Here is a 27376-nt window from a genome sequence, read left to right on the forward strand (position 1 = left end):
GCCCCCCTCAAAGCCTATCAAGTAAAGTGGTGTCAAGTCTAGAGGAGTGTTTCGTAGCATCAAAGCCCCAACTTCACTGTGTAAGTATACACATCAAAGCAGTCATAATGCTGAATTGAGGCTAAGCTGCCTGGGGGAAATAGCCATGTTCTAACAATCTGTTCCTGCCTGGGAAACAATTATCCTGCTCTCATCATTTGAGGTGGAAGATGCCTGGAATCTAGCCTGACAATCACACCAAGCCATCTCCAATATAAAAGAACAAGCAAGCACATGGCCTGATGGGCTTTCTGATTTTGTCTCAGGCAATCATCAGTGAGCTATGCTGGGATCAGCATTGAGAAAAAGGAAAGGGTTTTTTTTGGGGGGGGTGAGAGTGTCAATGTCATTAATCATGTGCTTGGGCTCCCCCAGCCTCCAAACTATAAGGCTGTCAAGCTTTTTAGTGCATTTGCTATTGGCAGCAGTCAAGATTAGGACACCAATTACATAAAAACAAGGATGTGGTAGGAGGGTGAACATAGCTCCTGCACAATACTACTTCAAAAATGGTACCCAACAGTGAAACCTGAATAAATCATTCAGAGGAAAAATGAGATTTTGAGGAGAAAGATCGGCAGCATTGGCAAGTAAGGCATGGGATGGATTATCAGAAGCCATGAAGTGAAGCAGAGAACAGGGCCAAGTAAAAAAGTCCTATGTCTATACAAAGGTCCCAATGTTTATGGGCCCAGAGGCACCTTTTAAAGTATTGTCATAGGCAACAAAAGTACCCATTATATCAAAGAAAAGCTAGCAATACTCAGAAACATCCCCACCCAAAAAACCCAACAAGCAAATCACCTATACCCCACCAAATAAGACAAAAAAGTAGGCCCCCTACACACAGCAGCCAGAAACATCATTAAAAAAATTAAAAGTTGGTGTCCACAGGTGCTGCATTGGGTAGCCCAGGCTAAACTAGTGGAATCGGCCACTTTGTCCCAATCTCCTTCTGGTTTCTTAGTTTTAAGTACACACTGACTCTGCATCTTCAGTTTTTCATCTACAACAATAAGGGCTAGAATCTTACTATTCAACACACAAGTTTTGCCTCTGTGCAGTGACTGGTGCCCATGGAAGGGAAAGAGTGAATCTGTTTTTATGCAATGGGATAGGGACTGAGCAGCCACTGTACATTCTTGTCCGCCTCAGCAGTATATTTTCAGAAGAATGCAAATATGTTCTGACCATCCCATGTTATAAGATAAAGGCTTTTCTTTTTTTTACACTTAGATTTGTTTTAGGGAAAGTAATTAATATGAAGCTACTCCAAATTCCTCCCAAATGCATACAACACTTCCAATGCATGCAAAATGAATTGTGCATATATTATGAGAAGCCTAAGAGCTGGAGAGAAATAGTCACTGGTCTCCTAGTTCAATCCAATTTTCTTCTATCACCATGCGTATCCAACTCCTTACACTAAGTTGTTCCAGTTCATGTTTCCCCCTGAAGAACTTAAGAAGTCACATGGGATTAGGTCAAAAGCTTTGCTTGAATTAATATGTTATGCCCATTACATTCCTCTTGGCTACTTTACAAAGAAGGTGGGTTAGCCTGGAATAACATAACAGCTTCTGAGTTTAATAGCCTGAAGCTACCCGAAAAGCCTTTTTACAAGTAGTTGATAGAGCTTTTTAATCAGCTCTAGCCAACTGTTTCTTTGGGATTCCCCTAAATGGATGTTGGGGCTTTGAGGGCAAAGCCTCCCTGCGGCTCCCACCTGCATCCCAACTCAGGTCTTACTTCAGCATCAGCCCACAAAAGCTAAAATAGTGGGCAGGACACACAAGCAAATTCTTCTGCTCCCAGTAATGTAGAGTCCATTGCCACACATTCTGTTCTCCCAGGGAAATGATTCAGGTATTCAAAACAGAAGTATTACTTTGCTGGGTCAGACCAAGGACCATCTAGAAGAGACCTCTCCAGCCTGGTGCATTCTAGATATTTTGGGCTACAGGTGCCATCTACATGGCCATAATGACTGAGGCTGGTGTGAATTTTAGCCCAGAACACCCAGAAGCCTCAAGGTTGAAGACTGCTGATGTAGTCATGTACTCTGTTTCCAACATTCACAACCTATAGGCTTCTGAAAGCTGTTGACTATGGCCTGCACATGTTTATTCCTAGCATCTGGTACTCAAGAGGTAGGGCTACTTTTAACACCAAAGTTCCCTGTGGCTGTTATGGCCACTGGCCACTGAAAAACTCCTCCATGAAACCTTGAGAAGCATCGCTTTGGATGGGGAACACATATAGGCAGCCAGGTGCTCTGAGAAGCATTTATTTAGGAGGCCCAAGCTGAAACTTTGGATTCTCTGAGTGATGCCTGAGATGTAATGTTTTGAACCAGAGCCTGACTTATTGGCTCTGGTTCAAAACATTAAAACCAGCTGGGCAAAAATGAACAAGATTTCAGATGTGGGGGTTGAGACTGTCATGAAAAGGCTCCCCATGACAACCTTACCGACTGCTGGCAGCTGACTCCCAAGTTCCCCTTCTCTCCTCGCACAACTTTCATCAGGCAATGCAGGGTGCGGCCCTTCCGATGCAGTCCTGAGCAGTGGTGCTCAATCTCACTGCGGCAACCGAGGATGATCTCTGGGCTCAGTGAAAAATCTTCCATCAACATGCGCCGGTAGTCCAACATTTCTCCCTGGCATTCACTGCTCACTTGCCGACCTAAGGCACACCGTAGTAGATACAGGTTATAAGACATCAGCCCAAGGGACACTGAACATAGCCAAGGTACATGCCACATGTGCAATGCAGCCCCACCAGTGTGACCAGTGCCATTCTGCTTTTAAATATTACATCAAATGACACACCAAGAAAACAAATTCTATGCAGAAATCCAGAGCTAACTGGGAAGGAAGATAGTGCCAGGCAGCTGGAATCCCTAAAGAGCCACAAGCACTACTGCCATTAGCTCTACCATTTCAGAGCTATTTTGCAGCCTCTCCTTATCACAGGGTTGCATTCTATTTCTTCACAGGCAATCAGAGAAAACACCAGGTTGCACTGGAGTGTGCATTGCAATCAAGACTGTGCCTCCTCTGTGCACATGTGCACAATATCCTTCACAAGAACACCAGTTTTAATCTATTGGATACACTGTACTTGAAGCATGTGAGCAGCAATGGAATAAATTGCCAAAGCAGTGAAGGGGAAGGCCAGGGAGAGAAAAGGAGCTGAACAAGACTTCCAGGGATCAATGATAGGTCTTCAGTGATGTGTGCAGCTTGTCATCCTTCCTTTAGTCAGAAGCAAAAGATACAAAGAGAAAATATTCTCATTTCTGAGTACCGTATCTTGATTATATTGATTTTGACTTTCTTCAGCAGAGAAGTCAGAAAAAAATGACACTCAACACAAATATTTTCTATCTCAGGACTAGCAGGGTGCTGGTGGTGGCACCCACTGCCTTTTAAGCCTGCCCTGCGTATATAAAATAATGCTGCCACACATTTCTAGACTACTTCATAAATGGATAATAACTGTTCTGATTTAGAGAAAGATGCCTTAGCAGTAGGTTTAACAAACCACAGCAGGTAGAAAAAACAGGTCCTTCTGGACCACTAGTTGCCTATCCATCTATTCACTGGTGAACAATCATCTGTCTGAGGGCCATTTTATGCAGCCCCCAATTTCTCCTGAAGCTGTCCTACCCTTTCATTTGATCAGAGTTGTTGCCTTCCTTCTGGTTCATTTCCTCCTTCCTTTCCCTGGCTCTTAAAAGGGTGTTTCCTTTTCTTTTTATGTAGTTTCAATGCAAATGAAAGGCGCAGGATTCTATTTGATAAACTGATATTGTGTGTGTGTGTGTGTGTGTGTGTGTGTGCGCGCGCGCACACACACACACACACACACACTGCTTTTTTCCTGGTTGCATGGTTTAAGGGGGAAAGTTGTATAAATGAGTATCCCCATCAAACTTAGTGGGGTTTATTTCTGAAAAGACCTGCATAGGATTCTAATCTGCAGTAGCTATGATAAAATTGAAGCAAGGGCAGTCTTTACTCTGGATTAGCAGTCCAGAACATGTTGTCTTTGCCTCTGCTGATCATCAACTCCACCAACCACCAGCATGCGGCTTCCAACATATTATTTATGAGGAAATGCAGGACTTGATTATTTTTTTTAAAAAAAGGTTGCCCACCCCTGTGTTTAATAATGCTTTTAGAGCTCTGCAGGTGGGGGGAAAGAACACCATAACCTGAAAACAGAGACTATCAAGATCACACACTGCCAAATGCAACATGCCGAGTTTGCAGAAAATGAACCACAACTAGAGAAAAACACCCAGCTTTACTGGATATTCCCCCAAGGCTACCTGACCGGTTTGAATGGAATCTCAATGCCAAACCATCAAGCCAGGGGGGAACTCAAGGGGAGTCCCACACTTCTCCTCAGCTATGTCAAGCAGAAAGATACTAACATTTACTTTTCCTTGGAAAGAATAAAAACTATGAACATTAACTTTAACATCTTTAGTGAATTGCTCAAAAGCTCCCTGGTGTAAAGACTTGAGTGTGGGCCGTCACAGCAGAGAAGTAACTAAGCAAATAGGTTGTCCACAATATTACCCATTCAGAGAATGCTCAAAGGCATGAGATGGCTTCTCCCTTGGCTAAGGGCTATTCAGCGCAGAACAGCCTGCAGACATGGCCTTGTGCTTTGGAAAAGGAGCCTGTTCTGCCATTCTCACACTCAGATCTGCCTGACCTATCAGGCTTCTAGAGGACAACAGTGGAATGCACTAAGCTATGCTTGACACTACAGACAGAAACAGTCTTCAAAGCACATGTCAGCAAACCCGGAGCCCTCAGAGTTTTCCATACAGCCACATTCCATTTCACTCCCTTCCTCAAATTGCTGCCTCCCCAAATTCATGCTCCCACAAGCCCATACAATGTCTTCTCCATGTAATTCACACTCCCTCTGCCCCTTATTACCAACACAATTGCTTTGCAAGCTGGGAAAAGCATGATTGTGATGATGACGACGGCACATGGAAGGAGGGTAAACTCTCCCTGTGTTTGTCTTTCCCATGGAGTGTGTCTATGTTTGTGTGAATGGCCCCAACCATCATTGGCTCCAGGCACACCTACTAGAATGGAGAACCTGCCACTACACTTGGCCCTCAACAATAAAAAGGATATCCACCTCTGCACCAAAGGGAGTTAGTCTGTTACAGCCTAAATAATGTATATGTTGGCTCAGGTGTAAATCAATTAGATTCAAATTTAACTTTGAAAATATGAAGTTGGTGTTATATAATAGCTATAGCTTTTATAGTTTAGAGGTCTGTCCTTCTGCAAATGCTAACAAGTTACATTTAATAGACTGATGTCACTGGGTACCCTGGGGAGCCAGCTGTGTGCAGATAATAGTGAACTAGCTGGATCAATGGTCTGGTATTATGGACACGTGTTGTCAGTGAATTCTGCAGCATGTTCTTGGAACCATAAAGATGCTTTAGTGGTGGATTTATTCTGCTTTATTAGTTGTTCTGCAATGCCACATTATTGCTGTCTGGAGGAGCTATAGAACAACAAACCCAGTACAAAAACAAACCCCACCAACAACATTTTTGGTATGAAAAGTTCTGGGATTCAGCAGAAGTTCCAGGACATGCACTGACTGGAAAGTAAGCATTTGAATACCCCAAAACTTTTGCAGGTGCCAAAAGTATTGAAGCGGAATCGTTTAAGACTGGCCTGATAGTGTAAGGGCTAAGCATGCCCTCAGCGGCTACTGTTGTTTTCTTCTGACCTAGAAGAAATGCATGCTAGGAACACATCAAAGAAAGCTGACTTGCTCTGTTGCTCTCCAGAGAGATGGGATTAATCATGCAAGTGTAGCATTCTGATTAGAATCTGGGTAAGGCCTAGTAGTTCTGATGGCTGTGGTAAATCTGTGCTTGGGCTGTGCCACTTCAGACTGCAGATGGGGCTCACATGATGAATGATCCTCCATATGAAATGTTCTCTGCATAAAGGAAAACTGACATGTCTGAAAGAAGAATTCTAACCGTGGCACGCTCTTTTTCTAGGTATAGGAATTTATTTTCACAGGGGAGCATGCCATCAAGTGAGCCGCCACCTGCAACAGCAGTCACAGCTGTCATCGCTCTCCATGAGAACTAAGCCCATGTTGTATTATGGAACGGCAAGATAGAGAATACAACAGAACAGCTAGACCTTCTTTCTCCTGGGCAACTGTGAATGGTCTGCTGACATAAGACAGGTGAGCCCCTTAACATGCTTCACTTAACTGTCTGACCTAGAACCAGCCTCATGCAAAGAAGCAAAGGTGGCAAGCTGAAACATCAAGTGTCAAGGCTCAGGGGGAGGAGAGGGAAGCAAGGACAGACAGAGAAGGTGTTGCACAAGGGAGACAGGGATGCAGAACTATGGAGTAATGGATCACTAGCAGAATCCTAATGCTCAAAGACATTCTCCAAAAACATTCTTTTGCCATGTCCATTTTCTTTCAATAAAGCCCTGAAAATCTCACATTACACAACTTTTCATTTCACAAATTATTTATCAGATATAAGCAATTGGAGGAATAAGGGAAAAATATATCTTACCTCTATGCACAGCAGATTCTAAACACATTAGCAGGTAGGATAGTCGGGCCTCTCGGGAACGAGGAAGGTTCTCTACATTACAGTGGTACTTCTTTAAATCACTTTTGCAGGACTTTGCCAATGAGTAACTGACTTTGTAATCTTGTGCAATCAGCTTTTGCCTGGTCGTCAATGCATCACGACACTGAGGAAAACAATCAAATATCTTGTGCTACTGATCAAGGGAACATCAAGGGAGCATTCTTTTGTCACCCAGAGGTAATTTGGCTCACAGTGGACAAAAGGAGTAGAACAGAAAATCCGCTGGCCTTGAATTTTCAGAACAAGCCACTGCTAGAAATAGAATACATTGCTGCTAGTTTCAAATGCATCACTATTTCTAGAAAATCCAAGGCAACCTACAGCAGGAGGAAGGGAAATAATCGTGGGTAGCAAAAGTGCAGAGTTCTTAAAGCATTTCAACCACAAGCATAGCTTGTCATTTCAATTTGCTATTTATTGCTCATATACTGCTCAAAGAGTTGAGGAAGCAATGGGGCATTACAACTGGAATAATGATCAATAAAATGCTTTGTCTGCACTTTACTCAAAACGCTGTCTCTCAGGAATGTAACAACATATCTCAAAGAAAAACATGCATGCCTTTAGAGAAGGTAACAAAGCAGCTCTCCCTCCTCAGAGATGTTAATTCTTATTGATGCAATTTAACTGCTACCACACAAGGCAACTCTGTAACTGAGAGATGGGAAGTTCATCAACAGGTCACAGACAGAGTTACGGCTGCCTTTAAAAACACAGCTCTGAGCCTATACACAGGATTCCATGTGCTCTTCCACCCACCACACCCTGATGAGGCAGGAGCAGACCAACCCTCAGATAATACACCATATTGTGTTTTAATTTGTTTCTTATCCATTGCATGCTGTAAATAAATGAGGCGACCAAGAAGCAGGAGCTTTGGGGTCAAGAAGGATAGTGGAATGGCCAGGTGAAAGAGGCGCATACCTTTTCACTCATAGAGTCTTCAAACTTGTGGTTAAAGAGACACTTGTACACCCTGCCTTCCCCAGCCTGAGTCTGTGAAACAAAGCAACAATATTGGTCATGAACGTCATATGGAAACGTATTAGGAGGATCCTGGTATCCATAATTTTTTTAAAAAAACATTAACACATTCATAGCCTCCTTTTTCTTCAAGGACCTCAAAGCAAAGGTACATGCAATTATCCCCATGTTACCCTAACAAAACCATTAAATAGGTTAGGCAAAATTATTTCTTTAAGGCCACTCAATGAGAGTGATAGCTAAGTGGCTATTAAAACCCAGGTTTTGTATCCCACCAAGTTTTATTCAGAGCAAACCAGCTGAAAGTAATGGACCCATTAATTTCCATGGGTCTTCTCCACATATGCACGTCTCTTCAGTCCAACTTCAGCATTCCATTCTCTACATCACACTGGCTACATTTTATCATAGGCCAACATTTTGTGATTTACAAGTCCTCTGTCATTTATCTATGTTGTGCATGCTCATGACTAACACTTCCATGCATATTACTGAAATGAGTTCAATATATTGCCTATATTATCTGTAGTGCACCTTTGAGAGATCTGTTCTTGTATTCCTTAATTTGTTACATGTAGGAGCATTTACTGAATGACAAGGCAAGAGGAGAATGGGTGGGGAGATGGATGCTAGTCCAACGGGAAGGACGATGTCAAGCAGCAACTTACGTTCTCACAGAAGCGTTCCCGGTCATCCCGGCAGGCAAAATATAAGTGCCGATCCAAGTGGAAATCATCCGAGGACAGCTCAGCTACTCGGAGAATAGCCTTTTTGCACAAGTCTGAGACCTTTATTCGTGGCTCAATCTCTTCTGCCTCCTTTACCAATCCTTTCTCCAGGCAGGCCACCACCTCTCCTTGAGAATGGACATCCTGAAAGAAGAGAAAGAAGCTAAGCAGTAGCAAGACACACTTCCATTTAGCTCTTTTCTGCATGTTGCATTAGGAGCCTACAGAAGCATGTCTTACGTTGAAAGAACATGATTCAGTTCAGTACACCTGTGGTCCTTAATTTCTGTCCTCCACCCGGCCCAAGAAAGTCTGCAGCTGAAAACACCACTGTATCTCAATAAAATACCTGAGCCTGAAAGAGCATGCAGTTGACCTAAATTTGAAGGTACCCTCAATCTACCAAAGGCTAAAAGCACTTTCCCAGGGTGTGCCCCTTCCAGAGGACAGCCCAGATTCACTCACACAAGAAACATTCCTTCTGCCTAGCACTGGTATAAAATCACAGGGAGATAGGATAGTAATTTAAAATGCTGACCATAGAACGTGGTCACACTTCAACTGGCTTCTTCAGAGCAACATTGATTCTAATGAGACAATATCCTCTTCCCTCCCACCTCCAATTTAATGGACATGGAATCACTTTGTAACAGAATTACCTTTTCTCCAAGACGAATGCTGCCACACTTCAGGATGTTAATATCACTTCTGCAGTCATCCATGAAGCCACAGATCAGGCGGTAATCACTGAAAATTATGGCTGTCATTTTGGTGATGTACTGGTGACACTGGTATTCAGTGATGTTTCCTCTGTGATCTACCAAGCAGGACACCAAGTAACCTTTCCCAACAGGCTCATCAGCACACTCTTTGATCTGTCCAGAAAGACCCATGATAAAAAGAAGCCTGTATTTCATTTGGCATTTGCAGATCATTTTATTTACTGCCTACTCAGGGTGTTTCTCAATATAGAGAGATTTTATAAAAACAATGACACCAATTTTCAGAAAAGGGGATGGAAAAGGAGAGCCAACTGTTTATTCCCTAAAGGTTCCTGGAGAATGGAAAATGTGGGGTGTCAACCCTCACACCTCACCCTAAAAGCAAAAATGAACATAAATTTTGCAAGCTCCACACTAAAAGGACCATGAAAGCAAGCTGTAATCACTCAATAACTTAAGATGTCATTGTTAGACTCTACATACAAAATACGGTGCTCAAGGGCAGTCAGGAGTCAGTCTCAAATGTAGCCAGGGCCTGTATCATTCAGTTACTTGAAAGCTGTTTTGAATTTAATCTTCTGGTAGCCAATGTAACCACATGGCTGTAGTAGCTTAATCCAATAATAAAAGTCGATCTTCCACATTCAGAAATAGCTGCAAGTGACATAGCAGCATTCCTGCAATCTCTCATGTATGAGGGGTAATTACACATGGCTTTTTAAATCAGAGAATGAAGTGCAGTCTGCAGTTTTCTCCTATGAAATATCAGCATGATAAAGACAAATAGATATGAAATTGAGAAAAGCTGCTCAGGGCTGGTATTGGAAACCAATATTCTGAGCATGGTCTTAAATAGAGCAGGAACTGAGGTACTGTGTGCTTTTTCAGAGGATCAAGCTTTAAGTCAAGTTTACACAATCCATCAAATTTATTACATTTATGTCCTTTCTTTCCTCCAGGAAGCTTAAGACAGTTCCCTCTTTTGATCTTCACAGCAACTTTATGAGGTAGCTCAGAACTAGACCATGTGACTGGCCAAGGTAATTCAGTAAGCTTCTGGCTGAATGACAATCTGGGTTGGGATTTCCCCATCCTACTGTGACAATCTACCAACAGTTCCCACCCACCCCCAAATTTTGGAGAAAATCCTTAAAAGCACTGAGTTCTTTTCATTGCACATGTGAGTAGAAAAAAACACACACGACAAAAAGAACTTTGGGTAATTATTCATTTGCTGCTGGCTCAGCTCAATGTTACTCTTATGCTGCTGGAACTAGTTAAACAGGTTGAATATTGTTAACATTAATTTGAGTGGATGAGATTATGTTTGAGTTTCTTTGGAGAAATAGGCAACATAGCATTTTTTTAAAAAAGCAAATAAATTTCAAGATCATCCCCACTGGTCACCTGTTTACAGAATGCAACTAGGTCTGAAAAAAGCTAGGTCACTATGCTTGGAATCTGAGCACTGAGACATTGCTCCCCCTCTCTCTCTTTCTTAAATACTTTATGTACACTTACGCATCATACAAATAAACAATAAATAAAATGAACATGTAATACCAAACCAGAAACATACAAAGCAAAAAAACCCACATAAATACAGTGATGATAACAAAAACTACAGACAAGAATATAGACATTATATTCTCCTAAGAAAAAGAAAATATTCACTTCAAGAAAGAAGCTAAAAAGAAATGGGGTTAAGAAAAAAGATGACTTCCAATTAACTCCATGTGGTTCATTCTTCTCATATCACTGGTTATCTGTAATGATTAAATTTTGGAGAAACATTTTTATAACCTATCAGATTTTTATTCTAAGCTAAGCCAAGTATAATTCTGGGAATAGGTTCTCTTCATATAATTTACAAAGACTTCCCACTCTCTCCTTATTCTCTTATTTGAATAGTTTCTTATTAGACCTGTAAGTTTAGTCAGTTCGAGGTATTCTATTAATTTCAAAATCCATTCTTCTTTCGCTGGTATTATAGTACTTTTCCAATGTTTAGCAATTACTATTCTGGCTTAGTAACTGAATACAAAAATATTCCTTTATTATCTTTTGGGATGTCTGTTGTTATTAGGCTCAATAAAAACATTCCTGGTTTCTTTGGGAAAGTAAATCTTAGCATTTTCTTTAGTTCATCGTAAATACTGTGTCAATTTCTTATTTATTTTAGGGTATGTCCACCACATATGGAGAAAGTTCCCTTCATTGTGATTGCACATCCAACACTTTCCGCTGGTATTTTTTATATATTTTAGCCAATTTCAAGGGTGTGAGATACTATCTGTACATCATTTTTTAAAAAACATTCCTTTATTGTGTAATATGCTGTAAACTTTATGTTCTTTCCCATAAATTTTCCCATTTTTCTCATTCAATTGAATAACCAAAATCTTGGGCCCACTTAACCATAACCTCTTTAACTTCTTCATCCTTTGTGCCAATTTAATAATAATTCATACATTTTGGACAGATTTTTTTCATCATTTGTGATCAATTCTTTATCTAATTCTGAGATTTAATATCATATCCATTGGTTTTTTTATATTTTTCAAAGATTGCATTCAGTTGGTGGTACTGTCTCGCCAAAGTGGTATATGCTCTAGTTATCTCCCGCTGCAATATCCTACTGCAATGCGCTCTATGTGGGGCTACCTTTGAAGGTGACCCAGAAACTACAACTAATCCAGAATGTGGCAGCTAGAATGGTGACTGGGAGCAGCCACCGATATCATACAACACCAGTCCTGAAAGACTTACATTGCCTCCCAGCACGTTTCTGAGCACAATTAAAGTGTTCGTGCTAACCTTTAAAGTCCTAAACAGCTTCGGCCCAGTATACCTGAAGGAGCATCTCCACACCCATTGTTCTGCCCGGACACTGAGGTCCAGCACAGAGGGCCTTCTAGCAGTTCCCTCACTGCGAGAAGCAAAGCTATAGGGAACCAGGCAGAGGGCCTTTTCGGTAGTGGCCCCTGCCCTGTGGAATGCCCTCCCATCAGATGTCAAAGAGATAAACAACTACTTGGCATTCAGAAGACATCTGAAGACAGCCCTGTTTAGGGAAGTTTTTAATGTGTGACATTTTAATGTATTTTCAATCTTTGTTGGAAGCCGCATAGAGTGGCTTGGGAAACCCAGCCAGATGGGAAGGGTACAAATAAATAATAATAAGAATATGATTAGAAGGGACCGGTTGGTTAAAGGCATACAGGTCGGAGCCAAACAGTATAAATTGAGAGCATTTGCAGATGACCTAGTTTTGACGTTACAGGAGCCAGAATCTAGTACCAAAAGAGTTTTAGAATTAATTCAAGAATTTGGTCAGGTGGCAGGATTTAAACTGAACAAGTCCAAAACTAAGGTTTTAGAGAAAAATCTGACATTGTTTGAAAAAGAGAAATTTCAGAATGAAACAGGTTTGACTGTGGTGAAGAAAGTGAAATATTTGGGGATTAATATGACAGCTAAAAATGGGAATTTATTTAAAAATAATTATGAGAAATGCTGGTTAGAAGTGAAAAAAGATCTTGAAATATGGTCAAATTTGAAGCTTTCCTTGATGGGTCGAATTGCAGCTATAAAGATGAATGTATTGCCTAAAATGTTATTTTTGTTTCAAACATTGCAAATTGTGGACAAGATGGATTGTTTTAAGAAGTGGCAGAAAGACATTTCTAAATTTGTCTGGCAGGGCAAGAAGCCCAGGATAAAACATAAGATTTTAACTGATGCAAAAGAAAGGGGTGGTTTTGCCCTGCCAGACTTCAAACTTTACTATGAATCAGCAGCATTCTGCTGGTTGAAAGACTGGCTGCTTCTTGAAAACACAGACATTTTGGACTTAGAAGGTTTTAACAACGTTTTTGGATGGCATGCATATTTGTGGTATGACAAGGTTAAAGCACATAAAGCATTTAAAAATCACATTGTTAGGAGATCTTTGTTTAATGTCTGGATCAGATATAAAGATTTATTGGAAAATAAGACCCCAAGGTGGTTGTCACCAATGGAAGCGAAAGCCCAGAAAAAGCTCAATATGGAGGCCAAATGGCCGAAATATTGGGAAATTTTGGAACAAGAAGGAGACAGATTGAAATTGCAGAGCTTTGAGAAATTAAAAAACAAAGTGCGAGACTGGCTTCATTATTTTCAGATAATGGAGGCTTACAATTTGGACAAGAAAATTGGCTTCCAGGTGGAAAAATCTAAACTAGAAACAGAAGTGCTAGAACCTAAAACTAAGATTATGTCAAAAATGTATAACTTGCTGCTGAAATGGAATACACAGGATGAAACGGTTAAGTCAGCTATGATTAAATGGGCACAAGATGTTAGACATAACATTATGTTTGCTGACTGGGAACAGTTATGGACCACCGGTATGAAATTTACGGCATGTAATGCCTTAAAAGAGAATATTATGAAAATGATATACAGGTGGTACATGACACCAGTCAAGCTTGCAAAAATATATCATTTGCCTGATAATAAATGTTGGAAATGTAAAGAGACTGAAGGTACATTCTTTCACCTTTGGTGGACGTGCCCAAAGATTAAGGCTTTCTGGGAAATGATTTATAATGAAATGAAAAAGGTATTTAAGTATACCTTCTTTAAGAAACCAGAAGCTTTTCTCTTGGGCATAGTCGGCCAGTTGGTGCCAAAGAAGGACAGAACTTTCTTTATGTATGCTACAACAGCAGCAAGAATACTTATAGCAAAGCACTGGAAGACGCAAGATCTACCCACTCTGGAAGAATGGCAGATGAAGTTGATTGACTGTATGGGACTGGCAGAAATGACTGGCAGAATCCGCGACCAGGGAGAAGAGTCGGCAGAAGAAGATTGGAAGAAATTTAAGGACTATTTACAGAAATATTGCAAAATTAATGAACTTTGAAAGATGCTGGATTGAACTTATGTGGTCTCTAGCTGTTATGATAAAAAAAACTGGGATTAATATCGTTTAAGTTATAAAATTTAAAAAGTTGATTGGAAAAAAAGGTGTTAGTTAAAAGGAATGTTAAGAGATTAGGATTTGCTGGAATAATTTGAACTAGAAAACAAGAAGGGGAGGTATGAGGAAGTCAAAGAAACATGTTATTGAAAAATTGATATTGAAATTGATTTGTTTTTAATATTTTTCTTTTTCTTTTTCTTTTTGTCTTTGTATAAAACTGGAAAAATTGAATAAATATTTATATAAAAAAACAAATAAATAAGAAGAAGAAGAAGAAGAAGAAGAATTGCAACCAGCTTATTCCTGTGCCTTTGTTTCATACTTCATATAAAGCTTTCCTAATAATGTGATTTAAAAATGCCTTATGAATTTTAATTTTATTGTAGCCCGAATAACCATGCCAACCTACTATGTTATCCCAGCCCTCAATGTCCAATAATTTGGTATTCTTTAATATCATTCAATCCTTGAGCCAAACCAGGCAAGCAGTTTCATAATAAATCCTAGGATCTGGCATTCTAAACCCTGTTCTATCTTTGACTTCTGTTAGTAATTTAAATTTAATTCTGGGTTTTTTTGCCCTGCCATATGTATTTAGCCAAGAATCTGTGCCCTTCTTTAAAGCAGTTGAGGCCATTGAGGATCGGAATGGATCCTCATTTTTGGTAAGACGACCATTTTGATTGAAGATATTCTTCCCCACAGCCAAAGTTTAATTTACTTCAGATCTCTAAATCTTTTTTAATTTCTTTGCATACCTTTACATAATTATCTTCTATATAAATTAATATTTTTCATAGTAATCCAAATTCCTAAATATTTTGCTCTATTTGTTACTTTAAGTCCTATCTCTGCTTCTAAATCTGCTTTCTTGTATATCTAGAGTTTTCACCATGAGTTTTGTTTTCTCATTATAGTGGTACTTCGGTTTACAACCATAATCCATTCTGGAGGTCCGTTTGTAAACCCAAACAGGTTGTAACCCAAGGCGCGCTTTCACCAATGGGGCCTCTAAAAATTTTTTTTTGTAATCCAAAAAAAATGGATTGTAATCCAAAAAGAGGTTGCTAACTGGGACACGCACTTCTGGGTTTGACGTGTTTGTAATCCAGAATGAATGAAATCAAGACGTATGCAAACCAAGGTACCACTGCATTAATTTTGAATCCTAATAGTTGTCCAAATTCCTTCATTTTTTCCAATGTTGCTCAAATACTCACTAGTGGGTTTTCCATTGTGATTATTAGGTTGTCTGCAAAGGCCCTAACCTTATAAGCTCTTTGCCCAAGACGGTCTATCCTAGGATCTTCTCTTATTGCGTTTAAATATACTTCTAGGACTGTGATAAATAGGAGGGATAGAGATTCTAAAGGCTTCTGATGTTTCACCATTTATAATCAATCTTGCTTTTATTTTTGGCACTCTGTTGTTTATGAGAATTTTTTCTATTTTAGTTTCCTCAATCTTTTCTGCTTTGTATAAATTTTTATAGTAATTTACAAAACTTTTTTTGATTTTTTCAGGGTCATTTGTAATTTCTCCTTTATCTATTATACCACTCATTGTTTTGTCTTTTTGTTTCTTTTTAAGTAACCATGCTAGCATTTTGCCTGGTTTATTTGCTGATTCTGAAGTTTTTTGTTTGAGCCATTTAATTTTATTTACCACTTCATTATTTAATAGCAACAGAACTCATGTGTATTTGGTCCTATCCAAGGTGTGTAAGTTCAAGGGGTATGATTTTGGGAGAGAGAAAGGGCTGCTTCTGTACTTTACAACCATGGAGATATCTCTCTCAAGATAGCTAAAAAGGGGGCAGAAAAGCCAATAAGGAGCATAGCCACGTTTTAGTGCTTGCCTAATATTGAAGAAATCTAATTGCATTTGCCGTCAACACAATGCTGCCTGTTGTTGTTTTTTGTTTTTAAGGTACTGTTGACCTAAAGCTGAATTTATGGTATGGCACACAAAAGGAAAGAGTATAAGGGAGGAAGCACTAGGATGAACTGCTTGTCAAACAGAACAACCTTCTCAACTTAACCTTGAAATAACTAGAGCAAATCACAAATACCTGCAGAAACACTTGTTTTATTTGTCATTTATGCAGGGTCCCAACCACTACACAACCAGAATATCCCAATTATATCTAGTCCATTTGTTTCAACCCTTGACTTTGGAAATGAACCCTTCACAGATTTATGCTACATTCTAAATTCCATTCCTCTCAACCTAGCCAAAAGGTCCTACACTAGGTACAAGTGACAAAGCCTCACTGGTAAGCAATATCCCTCCAGATTTATTTTTTCCTTTAAATATGGCTATGTATGAAGATTTCCAAGTCTTGCCATCACTACCTTGAATCAGGAGAGAAGGAAAGCTATGAGTAGCCCTCAGAAAAATAGTGCTCGGAAAACTGCCTCAATGGAGCAATATTCAGAAAAGTGTTTTACTGGAAAATGCATCAGTGCGCTAATGACCTGAAGGCAAACACTTCCAGCAATTATACAAACAATTATGAAACTGTGAATGACTGAAGCTCTTCAAGTAAACATAGTATTACTTTTTTTAACTTTAGAATTTATGAGCACAGTAACAGTGTTACAACGCCACCTTAGAGACTACATTTTATAGAGTTTTCAGAGGATGAATGAACAATTCTAGACATTTTCCTGAATCCTGAAACTCCCAGGAGAGGATGCAGTTGCCTTACCAGTTGGTACTTTGATCCACAGACATCACCTGTTACTCTTCCAAAATATATTTCTCTAGTGTACCTTTCTTGCTAGCAAGTACAAGATGGTCTAGATCTACAGTAAAGGTTGGTGGTCCACCCATTCCATCAATTAAAATAGCCTTAGAAAAGTACTGAACGAAAGATCTCACGGTTTGCTGCTGTTCTGTTATGCGCTATTTAAAACATATTAATAATTCTCTATTAAAAACCCTTTTGATATATTCATTTCAACAAGACTTCAATTCTTTCTTATTTAGAAATAAAATTAAGATTACTGCCCACCACCTAATCTTCCTCAGCCTTACCTCTGATATGGTAGACTTGCAAACCTCTCTAGCCACTGATTCAAATTTTGGATCTGTAGTCAGGTTCAACTTGTAGTTCCATAACAGCTGGGAGGAAAGAAACACAATACTGTTATTTTTCAACTGCAGGAATCTTTCATGAGCCAGACTTAAAACAAACTAATGATATCTTTATTGTGGTTTTGAGGCTGATTTGTGCAGGTTAAAATTTAAATCTATGTGAACACAAGCCAACCAACTCATTTCCTGCACAGCAGTTTTCATGTGATTTTCAGGAACACATGAATATACTGATGCTCTGACATATGGAGAATACAGAACTTAGGGAAGCATGTGGGGTGTAAGTCTCATTTTTTAAAAAAAATCAAACGAGAGCTTACTTCTATGGCTCATAATCATGAAGCATCTCAAAACAAACAGAACCATAATTAGTGGAGCTTGGGCTTCTGTGCTTATGACAATCAGGCCAATCAGTCTTCTCCATGCCATGCCATGAGAGCATTCCACTGCAGAGAAAGTTAAATAACCTATCTGTACCCTTCAGTTTGTGTGTGTGTGTGTGTGTGTGCGTATTTTGATTGTTATAGGCTAGAATGTTAGAATTCAACCAATATTTGAAGAATTAACAGAAGGTGCCTGACACTGAATTTAGCAGTGTAAAAATACATGCTAAACTTGATTTTATCCTGATCAAGGAATCATCTTTAAGAAACAAAGACAGTCGTGACCCATCAAGACTGGCCATCAGCAAAGCAAAAGCTGTGCCAGCCACAAACAGGAGGGGATCATTAGTAAGACAAAAGACCAATAGTTTTGGTTTAGGATTATAGTTTGCCTGTTAGAAGTGAACAGGAAAAAGGTGTCTGTTTTACAAGCTTGGGGGAGGGGGAGCGCAAAAAAAAATGGATGACAGTCTTGTTTTATGATGCAGAAAGGGTCAGACACAATGTTTGGGAGCTCTTTGAATTCAAGGCTGCAGTAATGGAAGGAACAGGACCGTCTTGGGATGTAAATGCTCTGAACTCCCTCCATCTAGGCTAAGATTGTATATATGTGTAAATAAACCATGTATCATAAAGCTGCCACCATCTCTGATGTGCCTCATTGTCCAAAACGAAAAACAGACCCTGGTAAGCATGCCTGGTACCCCAGGGATATAGATATAGGTAGAGATATGTGTCGGTGAATAGCTGTTTCAGGTAGATGAGTGGAACAGGAAGAAAGAGACTTAAAATGCCCTGTCTACCCAATTCATTGAAAGAGTCATCCTATTAACACAATGTCCTCCAGTCCACTTTTTACTTTACTTTATTTATTTTTTAAGTTAACCATCCTTCATCTAAAGGGTGATGTATAACAATATTAAAATACAACAACAGGGAAATATAATCCACTCTAAAGTAAAAACTAAAAAGGCAGCAGCTAAAATGCAAAAATGAGACCTAAGACAGATAAAGTCACTTTAAAATGCCTGGGCAAAAAAGGAAATCTTAACTTTGCACCAAAAAGATTGTAATATCAGCACCAGTTTAACAAGCTGGGGTGCCACTGAATAGTATCATTTTAATTAAGGCATTCTTCTGTGCAAACATAAGCCCAAACATCATACTATCCTACTTGACTGGATTTAGTACTTATGTTCCTACCAAGATGGTCACAAAAAAATCTAAATTGTCTATATAGATCACAGAGAAATAAACAAACAGGAGCCTTTACTACTTAAAAGGAGTTGGCCTAGGATCCCTGAAAGGAGCCAATTTGCCAGAAGCAAATGTTGCAAAGTAATAATAAATGCCACTTACAGCTCCCTCCCTGTTTTCTTTAAAAGGGCTTTAAATATCTGGTTTTATTAGGATTTTAAACTGTATTTTCTCTTTGGCATATGGCTTTCTACTCGTCTAATTATAAGTTGTGAGGTGCTGCTCTTTTAAGGTTTTTTTTAAGATATTAGTTTTAGATGTTATATTTATTCTAAGCCACCTTGAAAAAGTCAGAATATAAATCACTGAATCAATAAAGAATCAAGTGCCAACCCTACAGAAAAAAAGCACACTTACGTGGTTGCAGTCTGATGAGATTTCATTGTCCGGCTGGAAAAAGAAAGAAAGGGACATTAATTCTGAGCAGGTCATGTTGCACTGTATTCCTTCCACACGAACAGGCACAAACTATTGTTTCAGAATAATGTGCGTTATTAAATAAATGATGAAATCAGACCACAAGAGATTGTCAACTCACAGATTAAAGGCAAATTTATCTAATCTAATCAATCTCTGCTGCCCAGGGAAATGGCCTCGACTGAAAGGCAGCAGTCATGGGATGTTTTGCTTTTTTGGAACAGTGGTCTTGTATTGCTTTTGCAATAGTGTTATTTCATAAAGCAATGAAGTGTAGACAAGCCAGAGATTTATAAGGCACACTAGAGGTTCCATCAAACTAAAGCAAGTAGAATTTAATTCATGAAATATTTCTCATGACCTCTTCAGATCATAGGCCATCCAGAATTTTTTTATCCTGTCCATGGGTCACAGTTCACAATTAGGAATTACAATTTTGAAGAAAAGTGCTAACAAAACCCTCATAAATTTTATTTTGCTCCCTTTGGAGCAAAAGTCCAGAAGTTATCAAGTCTCCGCCGAGACAGAGTAGAACGGAATAAAAAGAGGCCGTATTAATTGCCCTCCACCCAGGCCTGCCTGAAAACTACCACTCACAGCCATAAAAGTCTCTGCTCAACCAGAACGTCCATCAGAACTCCTCTGGCTGCTACTTTTCCACTTAACTCCCTGCTTGCACATCACAAAGTGCCATATTTACACCATTAACCCTTCAAATCCTTCTGCAAAACCAATCTTTTTTGTACAGTGATACCTCTTGTGACATTTGCTTCATGATATGTTTTTTCAGGTTGCATCCCGCGGCAACCCGGAAGTACCGGAAAAGGATTACTTCCGGGTTTCGCCACTCGCACATGCACAGATGCGCAAAATGACATCACGCGTATGCACAGAAGCTGCGAATCGCGACCCGCGCATACGCAGATGAACAGACGTGGGTTGCGTTCCTTTCAGGTTGCGAACGGGACTCCGGAACGGATCCCATTCACAACCAGAGGTACCACTGTAATGTGTTTAGATTTAACTATGCTCAAGTACATGTAAGCTCATCTGCTCACATTCACTAGCTTTTGGTGGGTAGGGACTTCTTTGTTTATAACACTACGAAGCATCATGTGCACAAATGACTCCATATATTTCTGAAATACTGATAGTTATACCCATCCCTAATCAAAAAGCCAGAAAAACCACTCAGTCCCTCCAGCCTCATAGCTCCCCGCACCCCAAGCCACCTTGCTGCTAGCTCCAGTGGAACTCATTCTGGCTCCTAGTCGGAAAGCTGACTGCTACTCCACAACAGCCTTGATTCTGCAAAACTGTAGATGCACAGGCGTCAGCTTCACAATGGGAGCAGCAAAGGGTTCAGTGAGCCTCTCTCTGCATTTCCCCTCAACCTGACCTCGGTTGCTTGTTCTCTGAGCTTCCTTGGCAAAGGTCCTTCAGGTTGAGTTCAACCACTGTGCCTTCACAACTGCTTGTTACTTCTTGCAAACAGCCATGTGATATCAGTATTTGCCTCAGTGGGCGAGACCCAGCAGCAATATCTTGGAACACCCTGACCCTTGTGTAATTTTCAGCAAGAGACTCAGGTCACATCCTGCATTTTAAGAATTCTTATGTAGCCCTCCAGGATATTTATGCACTGTGGCTGCAGAGGTGAATGGAAGCACACTCATGCCTCTGCTACCAAGTCAGAGGACCGAGGGCCACTCAGGCTGTACCCCCAGTTCCGAGAAAGGATCTTGACAAGGGGAAGAGGAACCTGGCCCTAGATGTCAGCCAGAGAAGGAGCAGCTTCAACAGCTTCTTGCCCTGGGACTGGAGAAGTTAGCAAAGGCAAAGGACACTCTCATGGCCCCATCCAACAGCCAAAGGGTCGGGAGCCACCGGCTGCTTTCAAGCCAGGGAAGACCTGCCCCACCCAAGCTGGATAAAAGTGCCTGCTTTGTTATTAATTTGATCTCCTTTCTCTACCTTTTCTCTCCACTACCTTCCTTGTGTGTCTTTTGTCTTTCTAGTTTCTAAGCCAGATGGAAAGGCCTGATTTTTTTTAAAAAATGTTATCTTTGGCCGACAGTAATTGTGGGTCTGAAAAGTGAGACCAAAATAACAGTAATAACATGATTTTTAAATAAAGTAAGCAAACAATCACACAAGTAGAGTGATGTGTTATGTGCCTCAATGCACAATATTTTTGTCTCATTGCTTATCCTCCCAGTACCCTCACCAGGAAACAGGCTCCAATCCCTTTCTGCATCAACAAAAAACAAATGAAGATATATATGACACATTTTCAGGCAGAGGTCATCCATAACAACTTACAAACAGTAAAAGCTTAAGTATAAATATCAGTATCACTCAGTATCACTATTGAGCAATATCACTATAGCTAAAAGCAATACACTATTTTATTACACCAGCTAAGGCTCTGGGGGGGAAGAAAAAAGGAGAAGACCATTTCATTTTCTACAGTCTACACAGTGGGTGGAAAGAGACAAGCTTTATATAGCCTTTCAATGAGATCCATATCCCAGCAAACAGGATGTGGTATTTTTAAACGACAAAGGAGTCCACTTCTCTGAAAACAGTTTGCCATAAGCCTATTTAGCACAGAGAGTGTACAAAAAGAGTGCTGCTCTGTTCCACAGTGGTCCTACTGAATTGTTTTTTGCTTCTTCCAAGCAAGGCAGCAACAAAGCATTTTAGCCATGTGGCTTCTTATCTACTAGCAGTGTTCGAAATTAGCCGGCCTTTTGCAACTGAATGAAGATGTCCAGGAGCCACCCTTGGTGCCTAACATCTCCACCTGCCTGGCTGCAGTCATCTGGTCTGCTGGGCACAGCGGCTGGTCTGCTAGGCACAGCGGCAGCAAAAGATGCACGTCTTTTTCTGCACAGCGCTACCCCCACCAAACACCAGATTTGCCCAGCAGTGCAACAGCAAAGTGTCTTTGCTGTGTCTTTATTTTGCTGTCGCGCAGCCAGGTGAATCAGGTGTTTGGTGGGGTAGAGCGGTAGCAAAAAATGCATCTTTTGCTGCCATGCTACCCTGCAACCCCGATTCTCCTTGCAGTTTTTTGTTGTTGTTTTTTGCAGGGTGCCTGGTTTGGTAAGAGGGCAACAACAACAAAAAATGGCACCTAGACATTTTGTTTTGGCACCCACAACCTAGTCCTAGTAGCCACATGACTCCTAACATTCCTATCTCAGTATCTAACACGGTCTACTAGGATACACGGCCAAGCTAAGCTTTTTCTTTTTTAAAATATCAGCATAATTTTGTTCATACATCTTGACTGGCCATATACCCCAAACCGGCAATAAATTTTAACAATGGAACAGATACCTATATTTAGCCCTAAGATCTTGTTCAGTGGTCTAGGTGCATATTTAAAATTTATAGTCATCCGCATCAGCAATGGAAGGGCATGAGCAACCAAGCACCCAGAACGTTTCTAGCCCTGCCAAGGTAAGGTGAGTTAGTCTAAACACCAGCTCATGTTTTCTTCACAAGGGACATGTAAGTGGAGTTGCTAAAATGCCTGCTTAATTTCTGTTTCTGATTGAACATGACAATTAAGCTGGCAAACATTTCTGGCATTGAAATTTGGATTGCGTTGAAGACAATATCATTTTCTCTTTTTTAAAAAATAATTTTTATTGAATGATTCCACGCCACAAAAAACAATACAACCACACTACCACCAAATACAATCAAGATATAAAAACCACATACATCAATATTTAGTTTGTTATTTGTTATTTACCGTCTTATTTCCTCTCAAACATTCCATACAAAAACACACATATGTGCAGACACCCACACACCCACACCCACAATGATAATAATGAAAGTAAATATTTTTCCCCTTTTATCTTTCAATATCTTTTCTTCAACTTTGACTTCCTGTGACAATATCATTTTCTTGGTCAAATAAAAACTTCTTCTGGCAAAGCATTAAACATTAGCATACTTTAAGATTATGAACTGCCTTTATTCTAACTGATTTAGTCAGTTCTTATACTTTTTGGGAATGTAAATGTGCTTCCAGTTTTAATTCTAATAAAAGATTTATGCTTCAGGTATGCAAAGCTTGAGCAATGCTGATCTAGTGAATGGGACCTGCTCCTGTAGCCTTGAACTGCAATAAAGATTGCCCTATATTCATAATGAGAGCAAGCCACAATGGATTTTTCCTGGATCCCAATAAAAGATGCCGTCAAATTTGCTTCCTAAAATGTCCATCACCATCATGGTATGCACAGCTGGGGATTTAGGTTATTCGAACTGTAACACTCAAGGAAAAGGGGGACAAGACGACAAAGCAGAGAGGCCATAAACAAATTTTAGTGCCCCCTCCCCAATTTTGTTTAAAAATGGTGGGATTTCCTTCAAGAAAAGCAAGGGCAAGGAAGAATGAAGCCAAATGTCCTCTACTGATTTTACATTAACTGAGATGCAACTTGGATGACTCTTCAAGCCCCAAAGCAATGCATGCTTACTGATCCTAGTAGCTTTACTGAAGTCACATAGCAATGGTCTCAAGAAGGAATCATGAACTCACATTGTTCCTCTAAAGCAGGGGTGGCCAAGTCCCCAGAATCTGCGATCTACTCACAGAATTAAAAACTGGCAGTGATCAAACCCCTTTTTGGGGGGTTCAGGTCGAAGTTGAGCTTTTTTTAGGGAGGACGTCTTCCGTTCTGAAGATTGTGCAACAATGGAGGGCAGGGCGAGGGGCCGGGGCCGGATTCACGATTGACCAAAACCTCCCGGGGATCTACAAGTAGACCGTGATAGACCTGTTGGGACATCCCTGTTCTAAAGCATTATGGCTCACCAATGAGTTTTGCAGAGAAATGCAAGAGTGGGTGGCTTTTGTGCTGTTCCCTATGATACAAAAACCCATTGATATGCCCACTTTTGCCTCTGATTCTACCCACCACTGGCATATATCCCCTAGGGAATGTGTCTCTCTGGATGAAAAAGGTTCGTCACCCCTGAACCTGAGCTTCAGTCTTCCTAACATTCCTCCACGTAATTTTTTTTTCTAGCACCAGACCTTTTAGACTGTAAATGTGTCTTTTTTACAGATCTATAAGCAGCTCTAGAAACCTTTTTGGGTGAACAACAGGATAAAAATGTTTCACATAACCCAGGATAGCTCAGTTGGTAGAGCATGGATATCTCAGGATAATGTGTTCAAGCTCCACATTGGGCAAAAGATTCCTGCATTGCAGGTGGTTGGATTAGAAAACCCTTGTGGTCCCTTCCAACCCTATGATTCTATGACCTACACATTCAAAATTAGAAACTGTCTTCTTTCCTTCTGATAAATAAAAATAACAGAAGTTGGCAGCGTTCAACTGGAATCATAGTTCATCTTCCTTAATACAGATGGCTGAATTATTTTCTTTGAAATTTAGAATGTCTCATGCATTAGGTAAAGGTAAAGGGACCCCTGACCATTAGGTCCAGTCGTGGCCAACTCTGGGGTTGTGGCGCTCATCTTACTTTATTGGCCAAGGGAGCCAGCGTACAGCTTCAGGGTCATGTGGCCAGCATGACTAAGCCGCTTCTGGTGAACCAGAGCAGCGCACGGAAACGCCATTTACCTTCCTGCTGGAGCGGTTCTTATTTATCTACTTGCAGCTGGACGTGCTTTCGAACTGCTAGGTTGGCAGGAGCAGGGACCGAGCAACGGGAGCTCACCCCATCGTGGGGATTCGAACCACCGACCTTCTGATCGGCAAGTCCTAGGCTCTGAGGTTTAACCCACAGCGCCACCCGCGTCCCTGTCCCAATAAACCCCCAACTAGAATAAACAGGCACATTAATTTACACAAGATACAGTGGTACCTCCGGTTGCGGACAGGATCCATTCCGGAGGTCCAGTCGAATCCTGATGTTCCGCAACCTGAGGGTTGCTTCTGCGCATGCGGCGAAACCCGGTAAAATACTTCCGAAGTTTACATAACCAGGGTGTTACGTAAACGGAGGTATGACTGTATTTTGGCATACTTTTATGGGTTAGGGCACTTCTGGGGACAGGCTGGCAACCTTTATGCCCTATTACAAATAGGTAACATTTTGGTAAATTTGTTGAAAAGGAAGAATACTTATCCCTTCCAGCAACAAGTAGCAGCTTGCTTGCTTGCTACTAAGTTCTCCACAGCAGAAGGCTGTGGTCCGCTTCCTTCAAGATCACCCAAAAGATGCAGTCATTGAGCTGTTGCATTCATTAAGCCTACGTTAAATTAATCATAGTGACAGATTATCAAAAGGCAGGTGTGTTCGCCTATTGTGGCATTGCAAAGACCAACAGAATCTATGTGGCAGAAGCTTTTGCGGGCCATGGCCCGCTCCAGCACATGTGTGAAATGTTATCCTCAGTTGGTAGATTGTTCATGAAAGCTTTTATTATTCCATTAGCCTTTAAGATGCCACCAGACTTTATTTTTAAAATTAATTAGTTTAAAAGCCAGCCTAAATCAAATATTTTAAAAAGCAAAGTTTAATTAGAAAAGAGACTTTGACGCAAGCTACCCACGTCCAAGTGACTGACAAGGCACTTCCAACAAAAAGTCATTGTCCAAATTGCCCCCAAAAATTCAGCCAAGGCCACAAAGGAAGCAGAGCACAAGGTAATGCAATAACAGCTTGGCAACCTTCTGGTGGAAGTCCCAGAGGGACCCTCAGCTGAGACTTCATGTGGCCAGAAGCCACAGGATTCTAGAAAATCTCACAATGCTGAAGCAACACTTGCCTTGCCTATGTCTAAAAGGGTTCACATTTCATTTAAGTGCCAAGAACAACCCAACTAATTTGTTTGTGAGCACCTTACACTACTGGAACACTAATGAAGTAGTGGGTAGAGGCATGGTAGTCCCTTAGATGGCACAACAATAATCATCCCTTGTGAAAGCAGATGGTGGAAGTAGGTTGCCCATACTTTTAAAACTTTGACGCTTACTCTCATCTCAGTACCTTCTCAACACCCATTAACTACTATTAAGGCCGATTTCAGACTTGAATGGGCTATTTAAAAAATAACTAGAATTTGGTTTTTAAACCTTACAAAATAATATTCAGGGTAAACGCATTGAAATTAATGGACCGTTGTATTGGTGGTCTGCATGCAAAGAAAATACATTGTATGTGGGACTGCTTTTGAAAGTGTCCAGCAGCTGTAGCTTGTTCAAAACGTGGCAGCCAGGTAGCTGATTAACCTCACTGTTGAAACTGCTGCACCAGCTCTCTTATTTGTTTCCAGGCTAACTGAAAAGGCTGGTTATGTGTGACCTTTAAAGTCTTCTGATTTATGAGCAAGATATCTGAAGGACCTCCTCTCCATATGTGAGCCTGCCTGGCTCATTAAGATCATCGACAGAGGGACCCTCTTGTCTGCTCCAAGTCCACATTTCTTTGTTGTTGTGCCTAGACTCAGAACTCCCTGCCTAGGGAGCTCTCATCAGCCTTCCGCTGCTGTGTCAATACCTTTTCCCAAGGATGGGTCGTACAGCTCAGCCTTATTATACTCGTACAAATCTATTCCATTGTTATTGCTGCCGTTTTTTAGAATCAGAGTGTTGGAGGAGACCCCGAAGATCATCTAGCCCAACCCCCCCTGCAATGCAGGAATATGCAGCTGCCCTTTCAGGGATCAAACCTGCAACCGCAGCATAATTAGCGCCACACTCCCAATTGAGCTATTCTAAGTGGTTCATTGTTAATGGTGTTTTTTGTTTGTGGCGTTTTATTATTGTGTTAACTGCCTTAGACTGCACAAGGAAAGACAGACTATAACATATACTTATATCCCACTGATTGCTCCCTACCATCTATTTACAGCAATAACTACTGTTTTAGAGACCTTAGAACTAGCTACTCTTCAAATATCCGCAAATACTGGAAATTCCAACTGAAGTTCCTGTTCACCTTTTACTGGTCTCAAAGCCCTACCAGATCATTTCATTTAAGCATAGACCGGTCTTTGCCTGCTTGGTACCCTCAGATGTTTGGACTACAACTCCCATCAGCCCCAGCATTAGCACTGACACTCCTTTAGTAGGAGGAACAGAGTAGACTCATGCAAG

At 40.6% G+C, this 27376-nt stretch overlaps 1 protein-coding gene across 1 annotated transcript in view; it reads right to left on the minus strand.

The window, feature by feature from the left end:
• GLG1 (golgi glycoprotein 1) overlaps positions 1 to 27376 on the minus strand; it is a 65759-nt gene that overhangs the window by 23890 nt on the left and 14493 nt on the right. Inside the window, exons 2-8 of the mRNA XM_083625153.1 lie at positions 19221 to 19253; positions 17164 to 17250; positions 9090 to 9305; positions 8371 to 8574; positions 7643 to 7714; positions 6638 to 6821; positions 2510 to 2724 (exon numbers count right to left, since the gene is read on the minus strand). Of these exons, the coding sequence (XP_083481279.1) occupies positions 2510 to 2724; positions 6638 to 6821; positions 7643 to 7714; positions 8371 to 8574; positions 9090 to 9305; positions 17164 to 17250; positions 19221 to 19253 (1011 nt within the window). The remainder of the gene's footprint in view (positions 1 to 2509; positions 2725 to 6637; positions 6822 to 7642; positions 7715 to 8370; positions 8575 to 9089; positions 9306 to 17163; positions 17251 to 19220; positions 19254 to 27376) is intronic.

This window comes from Podarcis filfolensis (assembly GCF_964270895.1).
Source record: "Podarcis filfolensis genome assembly, chromosome: 8".
NCBI lineage: Eukaryota > Metazoa > Chordata > Lepidosauria > Squamata > Lacertidae > Podarcis > Podarcis filfolensis.